Here is an 18,893-nt window from a genome sequence, read left to right on the forward strand (position 1 = left end):
CGGCTCATCCTGCTCAAATGCACTGGGTCAGTCGGGGCACGTACGTCTGCTCCTCAATGGTGCTGAACGTGACGCGGCGGCGTTTGCGCTCTACGTCAGCGTCAGTGTCGCGGGGTGGCACGAGCGTCGTCGTGTGTGCCTCTGCCTTGACCGGCGATGTGCGGTACAGCGCGGCAAACGGGTTCGGCAGGCCCGGCGACGCGAGGCGCTCGTCGATCAGGGCCTCGCGGGCCGCGGCATCGACGGCCTGCTCGATATCGCTCGTGCTGGTGTGCGGGCCTTTGCGAATATGTGCATGCTCGGGATTCGGACCCAGGCTCGTCGGGCTCACAAACACTTGCGGCGTTGCGCGAATCGCGCTCTTGCGTGGCTGCGTCAGCCTCCATCACGTACCGCTCGGCGCTCACGCGCGCTGGGCGAGGCAGGGACGCCGCTCATGCTTTTTGCACGCGCGCGCTGCCGTGGCGAGCGGCGCAGTGGCGAAGTCTCTTGGCCCGAGTCAGGCTGCGGGCCAGGCATGGAGCCTCGCGCACGCGGCGCCATCGTCGTGAGACGCCTGCGCGTTGCGACGCGGTGCTGCTTATATCACGTGACAACAAGCCTCCGCGACGCGCGCGATGCTCGAGCGGTGGGCGGACGATGCCCGAGGCCCCGGCGTGGTATCGCCATGTGGCGGCTCCGATGGTCGACCAGTCGGACGTGGCGTTCCGCCTGACGACTGTCACGTACGGTGCCACGGCGACATGGACGTACGTTCGCATACTTACACAGCCAAATGTACCACATGCACGACGTGCTGCATAATCCGGACGTCTTGGCACACGCGCGGCGCGAGCTGGAGATCGGCCGGCAGGCGCCGGAAAGCATCGTCGGCGCGACGGGTATGCGTGCGCGGCAAATTGTGCAGCTGGCTGGTGACGACCCAGCGGGCCTCGTCGAGGCAGCGCGCCGCTTGGAGCCGTGGGCCGACGGTGTCGATCTCAATTTGGGCTGCCCCCAGACGCGCGCGCAGCGAGGGCACTACGGCGGCTACCTGCTCAGTCGCAAGGACTGGGACCAGGTCGAGGCGTGCGTGCGCGCCCTGGTACAAGGAGTGCGTGTGCCAGTCTCAGCCAAGCTCCGGCTCTGCGACTATGCGCCTGATACGTGTGCGCTCGCCGTGCGCCTCGCGCAGGCTGGCGCGCAGGTGATTACGCTGCATGCACGTCACGTCGCGCCGAACCGGCGGCGTGCCGGCGCCGCTAGGCTAGGGTACGTGCGCGACTTGGTCGATGCGCTCGAGGCGCACGAGCTGCATGCGTCACAGCCAGGCGGGCGAACAGCCGTGCTCTCGAACGGCAACGTGCGGACTGCCGACGACATCGCCGCGAACCTCGCGTACACACGCGCGGACGGCATCATGGTCGGTGAGCCGCTGCTTGTGCGTCCTGACCTGTTCGCCGGTGCGAGCGAGGCACGATGGCACGTGCTGTCGACGTTCCTGCATCTTTCGGCGCGGTACCGCACGGCGCCCCTGGTGCACGTTCAGCAGCATGTGAGGGCCATGCTGCGGGCCATGCCGCCGGGGCGCGAGACGCGGGCGTTTGCGGACGCGTTGCTGGGCACGTCAGATGTAGACGGGATGCTCTATGAGCTAGATAGGTACAAGGCAGTGTGCTAGGGGCGCGCCTCCCTGGCAAGGAGCGCAAGGGCGTAAGGGTGCAGGAGAATGGCCGGCGGCCGCGCGTCTGTGCGCGTGGTGGGCTTTTCACGGTACTCGTCCCACTTTTTCTTGAGTGCGAGGATGGCATCCTTGCGCAGGCTCAGCGCATCGGCGCGGCACTCGTCGACGGGGGGAATAATTGTCACGAGGAAGAGCACCGCTGGAAGCACCACGTAGCGCAGCCATAGGGGGCGACGCAGTGGCGCGGGCCGCGCCGTACGGTACGACTCTGTGGCCACCCATACAATGCGGGGCGGCGTCTCGGGGGGCACATGCTCGAAACCGATCGCGGCCTCTTCCTCCTCGAGGCCCAGCCATGCGAGGCGCTGGACCCAGTATGTGGTCTGCGTCCAGCGCCCCTCCGCTCGCCGGTACGGCAGGCACGGGATCTCGAGTGCGCCAGACCCTTCGGCGCCTGGCACCGCGACCGAGAGTGGAGCGGGCTGCGAGTTGGTCGATTCGCTGCTCGCATGTGGCGAGACGCGCTCGCGCCACCGCCGGTGCAGGAGAAAGTAGGCGTGCCACACAAGAAGCAGGGCAGACGCAGCTGCGACAAGCCACGTTGTTGTTGGGCCAAGGTGCTGTAGAAAGACCATGTACACAAACAAGAGGCGCAGCGCCATGAGGCCGACACTGGACAGCATCGCGCGCACATCTGCCCAGGTAATCCATTCCAGTGGTACGGGCACAGGTGCGCGCTCGCGCTCAGTCAGGCGGCAGGCGAGCGCGACCCATACGTCCTGCAATTGCTCGATGCGCTCGAGCAACGTAGCGGCATGCGCGTGTAGCGTCGCCAGAGAAGGCGCTGCTCTGTGTGTGCACAGGAGATACGGCAGGCCTTGGAGCGTCAGATGCTCGTAGTGTGCCACGGACGCAGGCGCCGCTTTCCGCGCGTCTACACACACATCGTTCCACGGCGTCCATTGCATAACATGGCGCTCCACGAACGCGACGGCACCGTCGCGTAGGTTCGCTTCGTTTTGCATAGCCTCTTCAGGCAGCATCTTCGGACAGGGAACGCGCGGAAGGCGCAGGCGCACCGGCCCTGCAGATGGATACGTCTGCTGCAGCTCCGCCAGATACGCCGTGTATGCGGCATGTGTCAGGAAGATGGCATGTGCGACACCCACGAGGTCCGTAGGTGCGAGCGATTCTAGGAACGTGTCCCATGAGTGCGCGGGAGCGGGCGGCGCAACTGGCGCGCTCCCTGCAGGCCCATGCTCCTCGGGAGGCGGTGCTTCGTACGGCTGCCACGCTTCGGGCTGCACTACAACGTGCAAAGACACGGGCGTGTCCTGTGCTTCGAGCGTGCTGAGAAGCGCATCATCTGTGAGAATCCGCCCGCGGTAAATACAGCGGATCCCATGCGCTTGAGGCCACCCATGCGGTGCACTGCGCGCTGCGCGCGCCGCGTTCGCCACCTGCTCCTTGAGCTGCGATACAGTCCGCGTCGCATCGACATCTATCGCAAGAGGGCGCGTAAAGCTGGGACTTTTCACGTCCAGGCGCAGCTTGGGCGCTGTATCCAGGGCGTCACTTTCAGCCTTGCTCGATGAGGCGGCCATGCGCCAGCGATATGGTCGTGGGGAGAGCCGCCACGTGGAGGTAGTGTTGCCCCCGCGCCTCGCTACCAGGCGGAGCTGGCATGAATGTGTTCGAGGTGCGCTGCGCCACTGACCACAGGAGCAAAAGCTGTACCATACGAGCCAGGAGCGCGAAGACTATGATAACATGGCCACGCTCTTTAGCCTAATAACGACGCTCGAGTTTCTTGAGCGCGCTTATGTGCGGGGTGCCGTACCAGAGGAGGAATATACAGTGCAATGCACGCGCCTGCTTGCGCAGTCCAAGACGGTCATGAAGCTAATCACAAACCCATCTATGGCATCTCCACGGTTCGAGAGCGCGGAGGCGTTCATGCGCCATTTCCATGTGCGTAGACGCTACTGACGCAGATGGATCATCCGGCTGCGGCACATCGGCTCTCTCTGGGCGTGCCTGCTACGGTCGAGCATGCGCCGATTGAGGCGAGCGCACTCACGGCGCCGGCATCAGCAGCTGGCGCCCAGCGCGTCGCAGAAACGACCCAAAATTTTATCACGCTGATGGACGCGCTCAAACTGCAGATGCGTGCTAAAGACCAGCTGCACCCCCTTCTCAGCGATGTGCTTCGCACGTATGCACCGCGCGGGAGCCGACAGGAGCACGAGGACGATGATGTTCGTGCCAAGCTACTGGAATGGTGCGTGTCTATGACTGACCCAGGCTCATCCTCCTGAATCGCCTGAGTGCGAGCGAGGAACTGGACGATGCGCAGTCCCGCGAGGTACGACGAGGCTACTCACGCCAGATGCTCTTTGACGTCGAGCGCGCATATACAAGCTGGTTCCAGAGTCTCCCATCCCATGGGCAACTATAGAGAGGTATCTAAATGTAAGGGATCAGGCTGCTGAGGAGGAGGCCCCACAGCGGCAGCACAAGATTGTCGTTTTGTTCCGAGAGGCCCTCGACAACGGCCAAGAGTGTGACGACGATTGTAAACTGGCGCACAGAGAACGCTTCAACAAGGCGTAGGACGCGCATCCCGGACGCACAAGCCACCGTGCTGGCAATAAAGCCCAGGGTGCCTTCGACCGTTTTCTTCGAGTGCGGCCAGTGGATCCGGCCGTACTGCCGCCCAATGACAGACGCTAACGCATCGCCCACGCCCAGCACAATCACGCCCAGTTGCATGACGAGCCGGCTCTGCGCCTCGCACCATACGGCCATGGCGCAGCCAATGAGCAAGTACACATGACTGAGAATGACGAGGCCCGTGTCTTTGCTGTCGAGGAACTGGCTCAGGAAAAAGTGCAGTGTCGCGCCGAATGGGAACACGGCGCAGTACCGCAAGTACTCCAGCAGGATAAAGAGCGACATGGCCGCACTGAAAGCAAGGTGCATAAATGCAGGATCCCACGCAAGGCCCGGCACGAACAAAAGCACGGCCAGTGCGTGGAAGAACTTGCGCCGCCCATTCACGCTCACCGCGACTTGTGGGCCCAGCGACGTGCCTTCATCCGGCTCAATGCGACTGGCGAAGCGCGCGGCGGCCATCGAACCGGCACGCTGCGAGGCTGTGGGCGCGCGGCGCGGCGCGCCTGCGGACGCCAGGGTGGCGGGTCGTGTCACCGTCTGTGTCTTGACCTGATCACCCACCGTAGCGAATTGCCACACGCGATTTACCATGAGCTGGATGCTCAGGAGTGCAATATTGCACAGCACGCCCCAGTAGACTACCAGTGCCCAGCGCGACCACCACGTAGGGCCCTGGAGCGTGAAGCGGATCACGTACAGCCACGGGTTGCGGCCGCCCAGCTGCCACGAGACCCACGGGCCCAGCAAGCTCAGCACGAGTGTGAGCGAGAGCACGAAAAAGCCCATCGCAAGGAGGCGACGGTGCAGATTGCGCTTGTCTGGCCAGCGGAGGCGGTGTGTGGGGCGCCGCGCTAGATTGCGGCTCAGCACCAGCAAGGGGCTCAGCACGAGACCCAGCAGGAACATGCCAACAATCAGTGCCATCTGGTACACGAGAAGCACCGTAGGCTCGCGCAGGTACATGGTCACATACGAGGGGACCAGCCGCGCCATCGTCATGATCCACGCCTCGTGGAATATGGCGGTCGTTGTGGTGCACAGAATGACTAGCTCCCCAATCGTGCAGTTCTGCTGCGCCACACGCGTCCAAATGTAGAGCTGCAACTGGAAGCTGAGTGACAGAGCGAGGATCATCCACGACGGCATGGCCGCGAAGAAGAAACGACCCAGGCCCGCATATCGCAGCCCAACATGCACGCCGGTAAAGAGCAGCGCCAGGACCACACAGAAGCCGTGAAAGTATGCAAACGCTTGCAAGCCAGACAACTCCTCAATCGGCAAATGGCGCCCCTGGCGCTTGCGCAGGCGGCGCGCAATCGACGAGGCCAGTACATGGAAGCCCATAAGTGCAGCGCACAGCATTTGCAGGTCCACAGCACTGCAACGGCCCAGCACCGGGTCGTTCTGCACACCGAGCTTTTCTGCGCGCCATGCGCCTTTGAGGCCGCGGCTGATTCGAGGTGGCGCAAGCGCTCGGGGCTCTACGCCAGGCATCGCATCGAGCAGGGACGCACACACAACAAGCGGCATGAGCAGAATGTACAGCGGATCGCCCAAGTCCGATTTGCGCATGTAGCACACACGTGTCGCCCAGATGGTACAGGCGCTGGATAAATGCGAGAAGAAGCAGGAGAACACCAGTATGCCCAGCAAAAAGAGCTGCACGGCCTTGTCGCGTACCAGATCCATACTGTGTGCAAGGCGCACTAGCACAACAGCCCACGCCACAGCAAAGCATAGCATCTCTAGGCACGGACGCAACAAGCGCGGCTCCTTCATATACACGGCATTCCACGCATCGTGCGATTGGCCCGCACGCTGGATATCCATGGGCGTCATTCGGATCCCCGCCGATCCACGCATGCGCGACTCGCCATTGGAGGAGCGCCGTCGCCGCCGCGCACGTAGAGGTAGCGTCGTACAAGCTTCCGAGCTCTGCTCCGCGTCGTTCGCGCTCTCTTCAAAGGGCTTCATCCCTGAGCGCACATACAGCGCATCATCACTGCGCCTACGTGTGCGCGACCATGCATCACTAGCGCCAGTCTTGGACATCGGCTCTATGCGGTCGAGCGAGGCACGCACTGCTTCTGTCCGTGCCCGGCCGGTTGGAAGACAGGCTTCGGCGGCGTCTGAGTCTGGGCCGCGCGTGCAGGAAATATGTGGAGCTCGGTCTATCGACTAGTAACGCATACGCTTCGCTGCGCGGTCGTCCGACGGGCGCCCATAGGCGTTGGGGCCTCCGTAGGGCAGGCCTCCGCTGCCACCCACGCCGCCATCACTCAATCCATCACGGTCGCGGTAGCCTGCACTGCGTGGGCGTCCGTGGTCGCGCGGGGGATAGCCGTGGTCGCGCTCACGATCGCGGAAGCCGCCGCCACGATCGCGGAAACCACCACGGAAGCCGCCACGGCCGCCGCGGCCGCCGCCGGGCCGGCCTCCGCGGTCGCCATGGCGTGCTCCGCGGTAGGCGTCCGCTATAACCTTTTGCTTTGGCTTGCGCGACTGCCCCCCGAGACCACCGCCGAGCCGGGTCGGTTTCCAGTCGCGCACGGTGCGTCCGCGCTCAACGTCGACAAGCACACGGCGCCCATCAATGCGCATTCCTTCTGCGCGCGAGTATGCCGTGCGCATATCGCGCTCTCTCTCATAGAGAACAAAGGCGTAGCCGCGGCTGCGCCCCTCGGTATCACGCACGAGGCGAATGTGCTGGATGGGGCCGTACCGCTCCAACTCACGCGCAAGATCATTCTCTGTTGTAGAGTACGGGAGGCGCGCGACAAACAGCGTCTTGAACGGGTCGCCGGCCGCGTGGGTATCTTGCTTGGGGTGGTAATTTTCTAGCATGCGCTTCTGTGTAAGTGCGCGCGTCTTCGCGCGCTCTTCGCGCCGCATCTCTGTTTGGGTCACCACAGCATGGGTCAGGGATTCGTTTTCGTCGTCTGTAGCGTGCTTGCTAATCTCCTGGCGCGCACGCTCGACAAAGGCAGCAACGCCTTCGAGCGGGTGGATCTTGCCTTGGGCAACTTGCTTCGCCGTGCGTGGAGACGGCCGTGCATTGGGGTCCTTGTCGCCCGGCAAGGGCCGCGCATACTCCAACGGGGGCCGCGGCGCAAAGAGCCGCAGCAGGGGCGGGGGCAGCAAATGTGTCATCGCGGCGAGCGGCGAGCGGCGGCGGCGCGCGCAAGACCTCCTCGGCCGAGCGTGATCGGCCGCGCGGCCGCCGCGGTGGGCGTGGAGCGGTCGAGCGCGGCAGCGGTGTGCCACGATGGCGTCGCAAGGGACTGGCTACGACCTCTCCGCAAGCACGTACTCGCCGGATGGGCGCATCTTCCAGGTACGCTGACGCTCTAACCAAAGATTGAGTATGCCGTCAAGGCAGTCGAAAACGCAGGCACGGCGATCGCCGTGCGTACGAAGGACGGCGTCGTGTTCGGCGTCGAGAACCTCGTGCACTCGAAGCTCATGGTGCCTGGCTCTCACAAGCGCATCTTTGGCGTTGACCGGCATGCGGTGCTGACCTCTGCAGGCCTGATCGCGGACGGCAAGCACCTCGCGAACCGCGCGCGCGACGAGGCGAACAACTTCTTCGATACATACAAGCAAAAAGCGCCGATCAAGACGATTGCGGAGCGTCTCGCGCTCTACGTCCAAGCGTTCACACTTTACTCTTCGGTCCGGCCATTTGGCGCGTCGGCCATTGTCGGCGGCGTTGATGCGGAGCGCGGCCCGCAGCTCTATGTGATCGAGCCGAGCGGCATGGTTCTCGGCTACCACGGCTGCGCCGTCGGTAAGGGCAAGCAGTTTGTCAAGACAGAGATTGAGAAACTCGCCTTGGACGAGCTCAGTATGGAGCAGGCCGTCGACGAAGTGGCTCGCATGTACGTATATGTGTCTTACCGCACAGCATCTACAAGGCCCACGACGATGCCAAGGACAAGGAGTTTGAGCTCGAGCTCTCATGGGTCCGCGCAGATGGGCGACATGCGCCGGTGCCGGCCGAGCTACGAGACGAGGCGATTCGAAAGGCACTCCAGTCACTGGACGACGAAATGGAAGATTAGCGCCGGCGCCAGCCTGCCTGGCCCCACGCCACGACACTCAGCGTCAGCTGCGTCATGATAAATAGGAGCTCCAGTAGCGCCGCCACAAGCACGTCGGCACGCCACAGCAGCATGATCGGTAGCGTCAGCGCTGCCAGGTGCCATTGGCCTGTCCGCTGCGGCGCATCCATCGGTGCTATCCAAACGGGATAGTTTAGGGTATGCTGGCTGCGTGCATAGGACGGCGACGGCAGACGGCGGTAGAGCCACCACAGCAGCGACTGAGGCATCCAAACCAGTACGCTGCGAGCGACAGTCCACGGCTGGCAGTGCCTCGCCGGCCGATCGACCGAGTCGAGCTGATACAGGAGCGCATCATACACACATTCGTGCGCCACGATGCCCAGGCGCGCGAGCGACGCGTCAGGCGCCCTGGGCCACATAGGCGATGCGTGCCACTCCCAGGTCACGCCGAACGAGACACGGAGGGGGCGCACCGCGCTCGCCGACCATGTCTCCATCACGGGTAGCGTGTTGTGCTCGTGCATCTGCCACACCTCGGGCGCCACCGTGTGAGGCTGAGGACGCCGGCGGGTCCCATAGGGGTACAAGCGCTCCAGGGGTGACTCTTCGTCACGCTCCTTGTCAAAATAGACATGCGGCGATGGCTTGGGGGCGGGCTCCGCCATAGTTCCTTTGCGCTCCGCATCGCGCTCTAGGGATGCGAGCAGCTGCGTCTCGAGAGCGCTGGGCCCCGCCTCCTCAGGGCCCACAAGAATGGGAGTCGGGTCCGCGCGCCTGTGCGTGTGACTTGCGCCGCGGTGGCGCTCCGTGTCCGTGCGCCCCCGCCGCGGAGGGCCGCGGTGATTCTCGGGTATCGGGGCGGTATGTGACACGACGGGCGCCGTGACAGGCGCCAAGGAGCTCTCCGTCTTCTGTACAACCGAGAGTAGAGTTGGGCGCAGGTGCGCCGCGCGCGCGCGGGGTGAGGCGGGCGCCTTCCTGGCAGTCATGAGCCAGTAGGCCAAGCGTGGTCGGCAAAGCACAACGCGGCCGTACTCTATCGGGTACTTACTACATGCAGCGATGCAAGGCCCGATCCTGGGCAGCCCCGCATTAGGTGGAGGGCTCCGACGCGTCGACCTTGGGACGCGCCCCACTGGCGCCTCGGTCGTCGGCCGGCGACGCGGAGGAGGGCGTGCCGGGCACCATGCCCATCCATTCCCACACATGCTGCCACTCGCCATGCCTCTGTGCCTGGCGCGAGCGCACATTAGCATTCTGCTGCACGACGCGCACAACGGGTGCCCAGAGGCGCTGGCGGACGCGCGGACGCGATTCTGCCTCGAGCACTGTGTCGCGCAAGTGAAGCACAGGCATTTCGCGCGGCGTGCCATCGCGCTCGGCCTGCGCAGCCTGTGCCTGCAATCGTCGGAACACCTCCTTGGCATAGACGGCCACCTGCTGTTGCCGCCGGCGCCGGTGCTGCACACGCTGGTACGCCAGAAGCGCCGCCAACAGACCACACAAGGTCAGTGCGCCGCGCAGCCTGTTTCGCCACGCCCAGTCACGCACGAGGAGGCGCAGCCGGCAGCTCACGGGCATCGTCGCGCGCGTCGCAACGAGCCAGCGTGAATGAGCATGCGTCAGTACAAGCATCTCATCTGGCGCGTGTGTCTGCAGCCCCTCCAGCGCTAGCGCCCAAATCGCCTCGAATGTTGGCGTATCCATCGATTCAGTGATGCGCGAGAGAAGCGTTTCTTTCACGCTGGCCTCGGGGACCGCGTACATGCCGAGCGAATGCGCAGGCGCACCAGGGTACGCTGTCGCGTACTGGCACCGCACTTGGCCATGCCAGTGGGACAAGTAGCCAACGAGGGCGTCGGCTAGCTCGGAGGCGAGGACAAGCTTGAACGTATCAGGCACGCACTCTGCCATACGCAAAGAGAGCGGCAGGGCCTGTGCAATGAGCGGCACACGCGCCTGCCACGGCTGGGCCACCACATAGTCCGTGCTCGCACAGCCGGTCAGTCGCCCCCCGGCACATACGCCGTGCTCCGGGCACGGCACGCAGGCGGGTGATACAATCGCCTTCCACACATCACTGGGTGTGCGGTGCGGCTCATACAGCGGCACCGTCCCGCTCGTACAGTAGCCGGCCTGGCGCGTTTGCCAGCAGTACCAGAACCATAGCAGCCCAGCGGCCCAGAGGAGCCAGCGGAGCACAGTCCAACGAAGCGCCGACGCAGGCATCGATGCAGGCGCTGGAGAGGGACGGGGTGAAGCCGGCCGCTCGGCGCGCATAGCGAGCTCGCGCGCCTGCTGCGGCGTGCGGCGACGCACCTGACGAGCAGGTGTCGAACGCTGCGCAGGCGATGGCGTAGTCGGCTCGTGCTTTGGCGGCGTGGTCTTTGTGTCCACACGCGCGGAAGGTGGCGTCTTCTTCCTCGAGGCCGACTCGGTCGGCACTTTGCTCCCTCTTTTAGCGGTCGGCGGCGACACCGAGTCCCTTTGGAACGGGTTGTCATCCGAGAAGCGAATATCCATGACGGGCTGCTGCGGCGTCGCTGGCAAGTTTGAAGAAGCATTGTCAGGCAGCCCACCTCGCGTATCGTCGCCGGACCGGATCGCGTCGGGGCGTGCCTCGTTGGCTGTCAACAGCGCGGGACGCACATGCTTTTCAAACGCATCCATCAGTACTGCCTTGCGTGCTGTGCTCGGCACAGGCACACGGTGAGCCTGAAGAATCCGGCGCAGGTCAACAACACGGAGCGTAGCCGCATCCACCTGGGGGTCGACGTCCATAGCGTCCATGGCCGGCGGGAGGCGTCGCGGACCCTGACAGGTGCGTTATGTGGAGGCGTCCAAGACGCAGGACGACGCGACCACGAGCAGGATGCAGGACTATGGAGGCGCGGCCGGGTGGGTCGGCGATCCTACGAGGTAGCGTGCCTGCAAGGGATAGCCCAGCACCTGGCGTGCATTTTTGAGCGAGGAGCGGAACTGAAAGGGACCGCGTGTCCGCCGCCCAGGCCGGGGCGGGGCGTCCTTGGACGGCAGGGGCGTTGCGTACTCGGGCGCCACAAAGAGGTTGCGGACCCGCGCGCTAAAGCGGGAGCACGAGCGAGCGCACAGGCTCTGGGTCATCCACTCATTCGTATCGCGATGCATGTCATAAAGCTGGTTCGTCGACTCGAGTCGGATCTGCTCGACGGTCGAGCGATTATGCAGAAGGAGCCACGTATGGTACACCCACAGGCATGCCGTGGGAATGAGCCACACAATGCCCAGAAAAAAGAAGACGGCACTTTGTGGACTTACCTGCAGCGCGTGCACAAAGCCCGTGCGCACGCCGCCTCGCGTTTGCGCCTGCTCGGCGCGCGTCGGTGCCGCGAGGAAGTACAGTTTGCAGATAGTACTCGCAAGAATCGTAAGAAGAAGCGCCATCGTATGACAGAGGAATGCATAGAATGTGGTATAATTCCTTCGGCCAATGCACGCATTGAGAAAGACGCAGTGATGGTCTAACCCATCCACGCAGTTGTCGCACGAGCGGCAGTGGCTGCACCGCGGTGGGCGGTAAAGACGACAGGAGGTGCACCAGCGCCGTGTAATGGTCGTGGAATTCCCTAGGATGGAGCATCCGCCATCGTCCACGCGCTCAAGAGGCTCCTCGCGGTCCTTGACCTCCAGCGCAGGCGTGTCGATATCGAACGGGCCGCGTCGATCCGGCGGTCCCAAGTCGGGCCCGGACCCCACATTGCGCGGGAGGATACCTGGATCCGTAAGGGCAGTGCGCAGCATCGCAGCCACCGCACTGATCCAAAAATACACAACGAGGACAATAGGCGCTAGGCTTACGGCGCGGCACAAGTACGGCGACTCCCACGCTAGCCAGCAGGCTGGCCCAGCGAGTAGGAAGCCGAGCGTTAGGACCAGCACCCACGGCGCATCTTTCGACGTCTGCACCCGTCCGCCGCAAAAATAGTAGGTGCGCCCCTGGTCCGACTCGTAGCCACGCGGCCGCATGTCCCTGCGACTCGCCCGTGGCAGCGGTGACGAGACCCTCCACTATAGATCTACTAGAACTGCAGCGAATCGGCCACGGCCCGTGCGTTGCTGTACTTGGCCTTTCCACCGCCGTGGCGCCGGCCTGTCTTGGTCGCTTGGGCTTTTCGGCCATGGTGCTTTTGCGCGCGGCGCTGGGCCTGGGCGCGAGCTGCGGCTACCCGCGATGCCACATGCGACCGGTCCAGCGACACGCCTGGATCTTGCGCCTCGGTCGGGGTAGCGGGTGTGGATACACGCTCGCTGTCCTCGTCCGTGCTGTCCCCATACTCTTCCTCCTCATCTTCTTCGTCGACCTCCTCGTCCTCGTCGACCTCGTCCCCGTCGGCCTCTTCGTCGTCGTCTTCCTCTTCCTCATCGACCTCGTCCTCGTCGTCTTCTTCGTCGATGTCCGAATCGCTATCATCCTCCTCGACGCGCAGGCGCCGCATATGCTGTGGTGAGCACACGATACATACGCTAGCAAAAGCCTCGTCGTCCTCGGTAGCTTTGCCATAGCCACTTGCGCGTGTCTTGGCATCGAGACGCGCATCTGCACTCTGCACGTCGTTCACCGCCTCTGCAAACGTCGGGTACTCCTCTGACTCGAAGCGGAACCGACGCCGGAAGAAGCGGCGAACGCAGTCGACATCACGCATAAAGTAGTATTCGGCGTTGGGGTGCTCGATACTCACCATCTGAGGAAAGTCGATAAGAATCGGCTCCACCTGCACGCCGTCCTCGAAAGCAATGACGTCGTCGTCGCTGTCCTCCAGCTCATCGTCGCCCTCCTGCTCCTCGGCTTCAGGAGGTCGAGCAAGGACGCGCTCAAAGCCGCGACCGCGCTCCACCGGTCCCGCGTCTTCCGGCGCCACGCCGGGTTCGGCGCCGCTGGTATCTGCGTGGGCGTCTGGCGCGTCCGTCTCAGACGCCTCATCGCTGTCGGGATACACCTCCTTGACGAGCAGGTTAAACTCGTTAAAGTCGCCGTGGATGAGGCCCGCCTGCGCCAAACGCACGATCAGCGCCATGAGCGCCGAGTAGAGTTTTTGCACCTGGTCCAGCGGCAGTGACGCAATCTGGCGCAGGGGGTATGCGTCCTCATAGCTCATGAGGATTGTGTGCCGCGCCTGGTCGATGGGTGTGGGGACAGGAAAGCCGTGTGCATGAAGGATCTAGGTCAGTGTGCGCCACGTACCTGCATAAATGCATACTCTTTCTCCGCAGCAAGGCGGCTCATGTACATCCAGCTAGCGCTCTTGCGCTTGCCCATATAATCACGTTTTTCCTTAATCTTGCGGAAGCTGATGCGCCCCAAGCGGTGGATCTTCAGCACGCGCCGCTCGCCCTCTTCGTTCGAGACAATGTAGATATCGCTCTCTTTGCCGATACCAATTTGATTGCCGACCGCGTATAGCGTCTTGCGCTTGCTGAGTGCACGCACAGCCAGGTAGTCATAGCCGCCGTACGTCAGTCGGAAGCCATCGTAGACGTTGTTCTGCACGCGCGCCACTAGTTTGCGTTTCAGCAGACTCGATAGCAGCTTGCTGATGCCCGCATGCCGAAGCGACGAAATTTGCGCAATGAGAGCCGTAGGCACAACCTCGTGGTTCTTGGAGCCCATCTCGACGGCAGTGAGCACACGAAACTCTTCCGGCGTGACATAGCGCACATCAGTCGCGTCTAGCTTCATGGTGCGCGCAGCAAAAAAGTCGGTCGGCCGGCCGCCTGTGACCTCCACAGCCCCGCATCGGCTCTCCCCCCGCCACGATGCGTTGGGTCCTGTGGCTGAGTGCCGCGGCCGCGGCCGTATCGGCGTCCTCGCTGCCGACATCGCGCCAAGTCGCATTCCAGGCGCCCGAGATGTCAGAGCCTGTGGATATTGTCGATATGATGGCACACGAGGCGCACAAGAAGAAGATCCCGCTGAACGCGGCGCTGGAGCCCGTGGCCCCGGCGAGCCACTTCCGCGGGAGCTGGACATGGACGCCGTGCGACTATGCGGATGCAGCCGTGTCAGTGTACTCCATCGAGACCAGCCCAGACCCGCCCGTCAAAGGACAGAACTTGACTGTCCGCGGTGTGGGCGACGTGCACTCAGAGATCTCCGTACGTGGCCCAACGCTGACGCTCAGGAGGGCGCGACGTTCGATGTGCAAGTGCGCCTCGGACCACTGCGCGTGTTTTCACAAAAATTTGATTTGTGTGAGACACTGCGCGAGAACAACGTTACCGTACAATGTCCGGTCGCCCCCGGCCACTACGACGTGACACACACCGTGTACCTCCCGCAGCAGATCCCCCCTGGTAGGTCCGTGGCACTAACGCAGCGAAATTCGGCATCCATGTCACAGGTCAGACGCAGGACAGTCGTTTGATCGCGTGCCTTGACTTTACTGTATCGTTCATGCGCTTCGTGGAGCGGTGGCGCGCGAAGCTCGGATGGACATAGACCGTAGTGCCTCCCGTCCGCCTCCACGCGCGTCATGGCGTCTTCGGGCGGCCCACATGACGCGGACACGGTGCGCTTCCTGCTTGCCTCCGATACCCAGTACGTTGCATGCCCTAACACGAGTCTGGGGTACATGGAGCGCGATCCCGTGCGGGGCCGCGACTCGCTCGATACATTCGAAGAGATCCTGCAGTTGGCGCGCGCCCACCGTGTCGACTTTGTGCTCCTGGGCGGCGATGTCTTTCACGAGAACAAGCCGTCGAGGCCAACGCTCTTCAGGACCATGTCGCTCCTACGCCAGTATACGATGGGCGATGAGCCCATGGCCCTCGAGCTACTTAGTGATCCCTTTGACGGCGTGCGAAAGGGCCAGACGTTCCCTACGGTCAACTGCGAGGACACGGACCTGAATGTGTGCATGCCTGTGTTTTCTATCCACGGGAATCACGACGATCCGCAGGGCATGGGCGAGGACGGCACACTATCCGCGCTGGACGTGCTTGCAGCTGCCGGACTGCTCAACTACTTTGGGCGTCACTCGCTCCCGCCCTCAACGCGCAAGCGGCGCGCGCCCGATAGCCCGAGCGAGGTCATTGGCGTCAAGCCTGTCCTCCTGCAAAAGGGGCAGACGCGCATCGCGCTGTATGGAATGGGCTACATCAAGGACGAGCGCCTCTCGCACGAGCTCCGCGAAAAGCATATCTGCATGTACCGCCCCGCCGAGGCGACCGACTCGTGGTTCAACCTACTTGTCCTGCACCAGAATCGGTATGTGCATTCGACTCACGCAGCTCGGCGCACTCGCCCAAGGCGTATGTACCAGAAAGTGCCCTGGACGACTCGCTGCACCTGGTCATATGGGGCCACGAGCACGAGCAGCGTATCGTGCCGGAAGCGGTGGCAGAGAAACCGTACAAGATATCGCAGCCTGGAAGCACGATAGCAACGAGTCTATCGCCGGGAGAAGCAACGGACAAGTGTGTGGCGATTGTGCAAGTCACGGGCCAGGCGTGCCATGTCGAGCCGATCCCGCTGCGTACTGTGCGCCCCTTTTTGTACAAATCCATCTCGCTCCCGGTCGAGGCAGCGTCGTCGGCCGTCGACCCGACGGACCGTGTCGCCGTCGCGCAGCTCCTTCGGCACCATGTACGTATGGAGGCTAACCCAGATTGAGGCCATGCTCGAGGATGCGGAGCGCCAATGGCGCGATTCCGGGCATGCAGACACACAAGAGCGCCCGCTCCCGCTTGTGCGCCTGCGCGTCTCGTACGACACGCAGATTCCCCTGGGCAACCTGGCACGCTTTGGGCAGTCGTTTATGGGGCGCGTCGCAAACCCCAAAGACCTATTGCAGCTACATTTGCTTCGCGACCGGCGGCGCAGTGCGCCCGGTGCACGCGCGACGGTGGTGCCGCTCGACAGCCGCATGGCGCCAGCGGAAAAGCTTGAGCGTATGGACCTGGCGTCGCTCGTGATGGAGAATGTGCGGCTGCAGCAGTTCGACCTGCTGAATCCCCAAGGCCTGCAGTCGAGCATGCTGGGCTTTGTCGAGAAGGACGAGCGTGAATCGATTGCGTCCTTCTTGGACAAAACCGTCGCGCGTGTCGAGCAGCAATTGTCGTCACAGCACATGCAGGAGTCGCAGCTGCAGACGGCCCTCGAGCGCATCAGCGCGCAGCAGAGCTCGATCCCGCCCGCTGCGCCCCCCGCTGACCTGCCGTCGTCGCCCGACTCGATGGAGCAGGAGCTGTCGGTGAGCCATGCACCTGCGTCCACGGAGCCGAGTCGCCCTGTGCGTGCTCGGCAGGCGGCGGCGGATCTGCAAGCCGACCTGTCTTGGCCTGACCCCGTGGTGGAACGGGTCGAGCCGCCGACAGGGGCGGTGCCCCCGCATAGTACGCCGGACGCGCGTGGCGCAGCAGAGCGTGGTGCGGCGCGGCGCACTCGCCGTCGGCTGCCCGAAGGATTTTGATGCCGAGCCCTCTAGGACGGCGCTACATCATGTATATAGGACAATCAGGCCGGGCCCAGCGCGGTATCAATGAGGTGCATGTGCCCGCGACTACGACTCTGCGCGATCGGACAAGTTGAGCAGGAGCGTCGCAAGGCAGCGCTTGGTGATGTGGTCGTTTTTCAACAGCTGCGAGAACGTGGCATCGCGCAGGGGCGCGGGCAGACACGAGCGCAGCGCTTCGCGTGCACGCGGATTGTCGCTGAGGCGCAGGTAGCAGCGCACAACATGCTTGAGCAGGCGAATGGCCTGGCTCTCGACGATCTGCGTGACCATGTTGCTGAGCACGGTGGCGACAGCATAGAAGCGCTCGTACGTCTGGCAGATGTAGTTGAGCCCAAGATCGTCAAGCAGAATTTTTTGAACGATAAAGATCGCGACGGTCTTGGAGAGCTCCGAGCCTGTCTCCATGATGCGCAGACACAGTGGTATGATTTCTGTCGACAAAAGGAACGTAATGACGTCGGACTTGTCATTCTGCTTCACCAGCGCGCCAATCACACCGAGCGAGGTGAGGCGCAAATACTCGAACGGCCGCGACTTGGATGTCGTGTTCAGAAACGGATAGAGGAACAGGGGGATGTGCGCCTGCAAAAACGCACTGCGCGTCTCGCTGTGGCTGGCAACGCACTGCAGGAGCGCTAGCGCATTGCACACGCGGTTCGACGCATGCGCCGTGAGCACGGGCGGCGAAAGCAGCGGGTAGACAGAAATAATCTCTTGAAGCAGCGAGGGCATCACGCCAAAGCTGTGCCACAGCACGAGCGCGAGGTCCTCATACTGCTCGCGCTTCTTGCTCAGCTCGAGCAGCGCATGCTCGCGCTGCGCCGAGCTACCAGGCAACGCGTCCACGTTGGCGGCATGCACCTCGGAGGGATCCGGTCTCTGGCAAAACTGCGAGATAAGCGGGTGTAGATCCAGCGCAGTCATGCCCTCAAGGGGCGGGGCCATGGGCGGCGGCAGGTGCGCGTCCCCCATCGATCGTCGGCCCAGCGCGACAGACGGAAGCGCCGCGCCGCGCCCACTCGCTGTCGACGCCGGGTGATGACTAATCATACATCCTGGCCCCGCGGCGCCGCCACCGCCGCGGTAGCGACCGCCATGTACAACGGCATCGGCCTGCAGACCGCGCGCGGTAGCGGCACGAATGGCTATGTCCAGAAGAATCTGTCGCACCTACGTCCCCGCGACCCGTGGCCGAGGCCAATGGAGCCTGAGGCCAAGCCGCGCGTAGCAGCGCCGGACGCGGGCATCTTGGATCACGAGCGGCGACGCAAGATTGAACTCCAGTGCCTTGAGCTGCAGGACGAGCTGGAGGAGCGAGGGTACGTTTATTGACTCACACCAGTCTTCCCGACGAGGAGATCCGCGCGCGTGTTGACTCGCTACGCCAGGGCCTGCGCGCGCGTCTCGCGCGCGCGCCGGAGCAGTATGGCCATGCTACGCGCGCCGAGGTGAAGCAGCTGCGGCCGTCCGATACGCATGCGCGCGGCGCTGCCAAGACGCGCGAGTCCGAGAGCATGCAGCGCGCTCTGCGGATCCATCCCTCGTACGTCGAGGGCCAGGCGTTTGATCCCGCCTGGCAGGAGCAGCGCAAGCTTGAGCGCCACGAAGCGCGTGCGCAGCGGCACCGGGCGGCACGCGACTGGGAGGAGCGGCCGCGCGAGGCGGACGAGCGGCCGCGCGAGGCGGACGAGCGGCCGCGCGAGGCGGACGAGCGGCCGCGCGAGGCGGACGAGCGGCCGCGCGACAATGGCTATGCGTCGCGCCGCGCGCGCGTGGCGGAGCGTGAACCTGCGCGCGAGACCGACGTGCCGTCGCCGCCGACCCATGCCGACTCCCGCGCGATCCGCGCGTACGAGGACGACGCACCCGTGCCGAGCCGTACGCCGTCGCCGCCGCCGCTTCATACGGACGGTGCCTAGGGCTCCACGTGATGGGACCCCACGTGGCAGGCCCGTGCATCGACCTGGGCCGCCGCACGCGGTGTCGTCACTCTGTCCC

The 18,893-nt window shown here is 63.9% G+C and overlaps 11 protein-coding genes and 1 pseudogene across 12 annotated transcripts; 6 read left to right on the forward strand and 6 right to left on the reverse strand.

Annotated features, from left to right (window-relative positions):
• Positions 1-13: 13 nt before the first annotated feature.
• On the reverse strand, positions 14-438 carry MSY001_0979 (uncharacterized protein; the record flags this gene model as incomplete). Its single annotated transcript, XM_018886079.1, has 2 exons — positions 14-370; positions 394-438. The coding sequence occupies 2 exons, from the start codon at positions 436-438 to the stop codon at positions 14-16; spliced, it is 402 nt and encodes a 133-aa protein (XP_018739589.1).
• A 337-nt stretch (positions 439-775) lies between these two features.
• On the forward strand, positions 776-1,637 carry MSY001_0980 (uncharacterized protein; the record flags this gene model as incomplete). Its single annotated transcript, XM_018886080.1, has 2 exons — positions 776-1,534; positions 1,617-1,637. The coding sequence occupies 2 exons, from the start codon at positions 776-778 to the stop codon at positions 1,635-1,637; spliced, it is 780 nt and encodes a 259-aa protein (XP_018739590.1).
• A 19-nt stretch (positions 1,638-1,656) lies between these two features.
• Positions 1,657-3,267, reverse strand: MSY001_0981 (uncharacterized protein; the record flags this gene model as incomplete). The annotated part of the gene is made up of 1 exon (XM_018886081.1): positions 1,657-3,267. The coding sequence occupies one exon, from the start codon at positions 3,265-3,267 to the stop codon at positions 1,657-1,659; it is 1,611 nt and encodes a 536-aa protein (XP_018739591.1).
• Positions 3,268-3,347: 80 nt separating this feature from the next.
• Positions 3,348-3,981, forward strand: MSY001_0982 (uncharacterized protein; the record flags this gene model as incomplete). Its single annotated transcript, XM_018886083.1, has 3 exons — positions 3,348-3,362; positions 3,386-3,634; positions 3,658-3,981. 3 exons carry the CDS (start codon positions 3,348-3,350, stop codon positions 3,979-3,981), a joined length of 588 nt encoding a protein of 195 aa, XP_018739592.1.
• Positions 3,982-4,129: 148 nt separating this feature from the next.
• On the reverse strand, positions 4,130-7,489 carry MSY001_0983 (uncharacterized protein; the record flags this gene model as incomplete). The annotated part of the gene is made up of 2 exons (XM_018886084.1): positions 4,130-6,420; positions 6,532-7,489. 2 exons carry the CDS (start codon positions 7,487-7,489, stop codon positions 4,130-4,132), a joined length of 3,249 nt encoding a protein of 1,082 aa, XP_018739593.1.
• Positions 7,490-7,604: 115 nt separating this feature from the next.
• MSY001_0984 (uncharacterized protein) lies at positions 7,605-8,400 on the forward strand (the record flags this gene model as incomplete). The annotated part of the gene is made up of 3 exons (XM_018886085.1): positions 7,605-7,673; positions 7,697-8,217; positions 8,244-8,400. The coding sequence occupies 3 exons, from the start codon at positions 7,605-7,607 to the stop codon at positions 8,398-8,400; spliced, it is 747 nt and encodes a 248-aa protein (XP_018739594.1).
• A 1,095-nt stretch (positions 8,401-9,495) lies between these two features.
• On the reverse strand, positions 9,496-11,193 carry MSY001_0985 (uncharacterized protein; the record flags this gene model as incomplete). Its single annotated transcript, XM_018886086.1, has 1 exon — positions 9,496-11,193. The coding sequence occupies one exon, from the start codon at positions 11,191-11,193 to the stop codon at positions 9,496-9,498; it is 1,698 nt and encodes a 565-aa protein (XP_018739595.1).
• Positions 11,194-11,283: 90 nt separating this feature from the next.
• On the reverse strand, positions 11,284-14,119 carry MSY001_0986 (uncharacterized protein; the record flags this gene model as incomplete). The annotated part of the gene is made up of 4 exons (XM_018886087.1): positions 11,284-11,863; positions 11,948-12,412; positions 12,505-13,556; positions 13,625-14,119. The coding sequence occupies 4 exons, from the start codon at positions 14,117-14,119 to the stop codon at positions 11,284-11,286; spliced, it is 2,592 nt and encodes an 863-aa protein (XP_018739596.1).
• A 170-nt stretch (positions 14,120-14,289) lies between these two features.
• Positions 14,290-14,783, forward strand: MSY001_0987 (annotated as a pseudogene). The gene is made up of 2 exons: positions 14,290-14,535; positions 14,562-14,783. Coding segments are annotated over exons 1-2 (468 nt in total).
• A 129-nt stretch (positions 14,784-14,912) lies between these two features.
• Positions 14,913-16,850, forward strand: MSY001_0988 (uncharacterized protein; the record flags this gene model as incomplete). Its single annotated transcript, XM_018886088.1, has 3 exons — positions 14,913-15,646; positions 15,670-16,024; positions 16,047-16,850. 3 exons carry the CDS (start codon positions 14,913-14,915, stop codon positions 16,848-16,850), a joined length of 1,893 nt encoding a protein of 630 aa, XP_018739597.1.
• Positions 16,851-16,940: 90 nt separating this feature from the next.
• On the reverse strand, positions 16,941-17,867 carry MSY001_0989 (uncharacterized protein; the record flags this gene model as incomplete). The annotated part of the gene is made up of 1 exon (XM_018886089.1): positions 16,941-17,867. The coding sequence occupies one exon, from the start codon at positions 17,865-17,867 to the stop codon at positions 16,941-16,943; it is 927 nt and encodes a 308-aa protein (XP_018739598.1).
• A 123-nt stretch (positions 17,868-17,990) lies between these two features.
• MSY001_0990 (uncharacterized protein) lies at positions 17,991-18,814 on the forward strand (the record flags this gene model as incomplete). The annotated part of the gene is made up of 2 exons (XM_018886090.1): positions 17,991-18,214; positions 18,238-18,814. The coding sequence occupies 2 exons, from the start codon at positions 17,991-17,993 to the stop codon at positions 18,812-18,814; spliced, it is 801 nt and encodes a 266-aa protein (XP_018739599.1).
• Between the last annotated feature and the right edge of the window lie 79 nt (positions 18,815-18,893).

This window comes from Malassezia sympodialis, genomic scaffold (assembly GCF_000349305.1).
Source record: "Malassezia sympodialis ATCC 42132 genomic scaffold, msy_sf_4, whole genome shotgun sequence".
In the NCBI taxonomy this organism is placed as follows: domain Eukaryota; kingdom Fungi; phylum Basidiomycota; class Malasseziomycetes; order Malasseziales; family Malasseziaceae; genus Malassezia; species Malassezia sympodialis.